This window comes from Zychaea mexicana, assembly GCF_025766255.1.
Source record: "Zychaea mexicana strain RSA 1403 chromosome Unknown BDB00scaffold_94, whole genome shotgun sequence".
In the NCBI taxonomy this organism is placed as follows: domain Eukaryota; kingdom Fungi; phylum Mucoromycota; class Mucoromycetes; order Mucorales; family Lichtheimiaceae; genus Zychaea; species Zychaea mexicana.
The window spans coordinates 1-4,009 of record NW_026516757.1 but is presented as its reverse complement, the minus strand read 5'-3'; the positions used below and the strand labels follow the sequence as shown (position 1 = coordinate 4,009).

At 43.0% G+C, this 4,009-nt stretch overlaps 2 protein-coding genes across 2 annotated transcripts; both read right to left on the bottom strand.

The window, feature by feature from the left end:
• Positions 1–245: 245 nt before the first annotated feature.
• On the bottom strand, positions 246–1,502 carry BDB00DRAFT_844825 (uncharacterized protein). The gene is made up of 2 exons (XM_053125028.1): positions 756–1,502; positions 246–618 (listed from the first exon to the last, which is right to left on the bottom strand). Exons 1-2 carry the CDS (start codon positions 1,396–1,398, stop codon positions 518–520), a joined length of 744 nt encoding a protein of 247 aa, XP_052975397.1. The 5' UTR covers positions 1,399–1,502; the 3' UTR covers positions 246–517.
• Positions 1,503–1,606: 104 nt separating this feature from the next.
• BDB00DRAFT_844824 (uncharacterized protein) lies at positions 1,607–2,611 on the bottom strand. The gene has a single exon (XM_053125027.1). It carries the CDS (start codon positions 2,440–2,442, stop codon positions 1,909–1,911), a length of 534 nt encoding a protein of 177 aa, XP_052975396.1. The 5' UTR covers positions 2,443–2,611; the 3' UTR covers positions 1,607–1,908.
• Between the last annotated feature and the right edge of the window lie 1,398 nt (positions 2,612–4,009).

The following is a 4,009-nucleotide window of genomic DNA, read 5'->3' as shown; positions in this document are numbered from 1 at the left end:
AAACCTCCCTCAATTAACATTTCAGTTTAAATGAGGGGCATTTACTATCGTAAGCACAAGGGATTAGTAATAATACAAAGAGAGAGCAGAGCCCTGCTCAATGTAAGTAAACAATCAAGCGACAAAAACAAAAAAATGATCTGCATGTACGTATGTAAAGGGGGTTGATGAGAAAGAATCACCATCAGTTATTTAGAACTGCTACTAAGTAAAACACATCATACTTGGACTTACTAAAGAAATTGGCGACTTTTTTTTACTTCCGTTTGCAAGGGATAATAATAATTTCCGGGTGCAATAATTCAACTAGGATTTACAAATCATTATGTAGTATCTATGATATACACAAAATGCGTTCATATAAGAAAAAAATAAGGTGAGAGATCAAGGGGAAATAGGGAGCGATGGGTGGGGGCCAGAGAAGATCAAAGAATAGTATAAACGAAAAATAAAGGGGACTAAGGGGGCGGGTGGAGGGGAGAGTTGTATGTGCGCGCGCAATTCGTGGTACAATATGTTAGCCCATGCCTCGCTTCTTCTTCTTCCGGCCGGGATGTGGTGCGCCTTCCACCATACGCCGTACAAGCATAAAGACGCCTTCAGACGATACAACAATATCTGAAGTACACACACGCGTAGCCCAAGAAGAAATAAGCATTGTTTTAGTATAAAAGACGCGGTGATGATTAACCACAACGCCGACGTTATACTCTCGCGCCCGTACCGCGATGGTGATAATGGAACAAGACACTTACTTTGATTCATATCGGCCATACAGTAACCACCTAGATTCGCTTGCCAAAAGTAAAAATCCTCAATGGTCTTGCCATTCTGAAAGGCGTTCTCAAGATCGCGTTGATGTTTTAGTGCAAGCGGATGGAAGTCCTGCTCGCGTAACACGCCCCATTCCGGGTGGTATTGCTTTGTAGGGTCCTGCACATCAGAATCGGTCTTGACCTGCGCTTGCATGCCTGATGTGCTACTAGCGCCTGTGGTGCTTGAAGGCTGTGGTGCTGCAACGGCTGACGCGCCAGCAGAAGACGTTATCACCGGAGGTATTGCTCCTGGTGCTCCTGCTGCCGATGATGGAGGTAGAGGTAGAGATAGAGCTGTTGCTGGTGCTCCTGGCACGGGAGGAGGAGGTTGAGACATAGCTTGGCCATAGCTCATGTCCGCACCAACCAGGCCACTACCCGTCGACGGTGGCCATGGCAGAGGCGTGCCTAGATAGGATTGCTGCTGCTGCTGTTGTTGTTGCTGTAAGTCTTGTGGAGGGTATGCTTGTTGCTGTTGTTGTGGTGGCGGTTGGTGATGATGCTGTTGTTGTTGTTGTTGTTGTTGCTCCTGATACGGTTGGGTGTAGTTATATGGATGCTGAGCGTGTCGATCAAATGTCATTGTCTATACAACGGACAAATCAAGCAAGCAGAAGCATTGTCATGCGGACACCGGTAAGTTGGGCTATAAAGAGAGGAAAGAGGAAAGGAAAAAGAAAAGGGAAGAGAAGAGAAGAAGAGGAAGAAAAGGCGTTTTTTTGCGCAAGACGAGCAAATAAAAACGTAGCGCAAACGATATCATTATCACAATGGGGAATCCCCAAAAAAGCACACAAGACACGAAAACAACAACAACAGCAGCAGCAACAGCAAGTGTTTACACGCTCACGACCCCCGCAGATTTTATTGGATGCACCATCGAAGCTCATACCACGTCGTCGGCTGACCTCGATCGCGCAAAAAGCTGTCATCTCGTTACTTTAGCAGATGTACATCAACAACAACAACAAACCCAAATGTGTCGTTCCCGGCTGTGTTCGTTTTCTCCAACCCCCCAAACAAAAAGTCATACATTGACTAAACACTAGCTACTAACTTGTCTAGAATAGAAGAATGAACTCGCGACACACCATCAATGCGTCAAAAAGTGCACTATATTGAGTTGTTCGTAGTCGCCTAACCAGATGCTGCATACAATGCGAAACAGCAAAAAGAGCGCCCAGCCACCACAGCTAGCCCATATGAGTACTTGCACCAACATTTGATGCTTCGACTCTTTCAGCATATCGTGCCTTTGTCGTTGCCGCCGTCGTGCGTCGTCATGATCCGCCATCATCATGGTGTCTTTTGTATAGTTTCTGACGCTGTTATCGACGTGCCGAACGCCTTTTCGCCTTCGTCGTAAATGTCCTGCCCAGTCGGAATTCCGAGAGCTAGATCTTTCCATGAAAGATTGATCGTAATCGTAATCGTAATCGTCGCCGTCTGCCAAGGATCTTCTTTTGTCACTATCGCGGTTTCTATTACTGGATTCGGTTGTCGTCGAAGATGACAGATATGGTAGGACGCCTCGATGTTCTGAATGTCGTTTTGGAGTAGCACTAGATTCAAATGCAATAGGTAATTGTCGTCGTTGTCGTGATGAGGGTCGTTTACCAATCTCCATTCTTGTTGCCAATAGTAGTGGTTTGGGTATATAGTTGTGAGGGACTAAAAAGACAAAACTATCTTGGAGTCTCCTTTCAATCTTTGAAGAGTCGGCCAAGTCGGAACTTTTTTCTTTTAATCAGTCGTAACAAGTTTCTGACTGTACCCTTCAGGAACATAAGCAAAGCACTCATCAGATCTGTAAGAGCATTTTTCTCTCCTGGCCCTGAAGGCTCGTCACTCTCTTTATCCTTTTGCTCCTGCATGGAAAGAAGCATTGTCGTATTGTGTGCTAGTATAACATATAACATCTCCCTCTTCTTTGATGCACAAGATTCGGCGTCGATGCATGCAAGTGAAAGCGACAACGCACGGCTATGAGGCTTCAAATCATGAGATGATAAACACAAAGGTCTGACATGTATACATTTTTCTCCCTGACCTACTAGATTTCATGCAAGTAGAGAATAATACTAATTGCAGCAATAATAAAGGTAATCTTAGAACGATCTGGACTCCCCAAAAATACGTCTAATCTTTGCTTTGCTGCAGACGCATTTTCAACTTTCTTTTAATGGGATACGAGTGCAATTACACACCTTAAAATGGGAGGAAAAGAAGGGCTTTGTTCTCTCTTTGCCATTCCCCTGACTCTTTGCTTCTCGACAAGTTAAATGATCATCGCATTGCAGAAACAGCAATAGTAGTCATTACTATTACCACTAGGTGCTCGTTTTCTCAAGTGCAAGCATACGCTAGTGACAGATCTGCTTGAACGGTAGTAGAGAGTAGTTCTACAGTACAGGGATTTCGGCATACTACAATAGAATAGATATCACCGATACACATTTGTCGATGAAGACGTTGATGATAATAGAATAAAGAACTTTTTATTTTTCTGTTTGTGACAAAGGAAGTAAGAAAGCAAATGAAATCAGAGTACAAAATGAAAGTATGGGATATAGAAGTGTGTTTGTATGCTTAACGTGTTTCTGTTAGAAGGAGAGGGATAAACTTTTAGGAAAAAAAACTATTGTTTTCCGGGCAGCATAATAAGGTTATGTGAAAGAAATGCAAGAAAAAAAAAGAATGCCATATATGTACGTATGATATAATGGAAGAGAATTATTTACAGTAAACAATAAGAGGGAGCTATGCACAACGTAAGAGGAAGAGAATATGATAATAAAAATAATAATAGCTGAAATCAAACCAGGCTTCTCATTGGACTCGGATTATTTGTTGTTGTTTTGGCGTAAAGTAATCTGGACTGACAAGAGTGCTGGAACTTTGCCGTGTTTCGTGTTGAGTGCGGTTGACAGAGAATATAAGAAGAGCATTGACGATAAGTATATAAAGCACTTTTTTGTTCTGTGTTGGTAGTATAGAGTAGTTGTCGTGATTTGCATAACAGACGTGCGTTGCCGGGATAACAACACCTTCTGGTAGATTCATTTCAAGAGCGGGCATGCCAGTCGACCGTGGCCGTATTTACCGCACCAAGTACTAATCAGTTCATAACTGCTTTAATAACGATAGATATACTTCGGCTCGAATTTCGGAAATGCTTAACACAATCTGGAAAT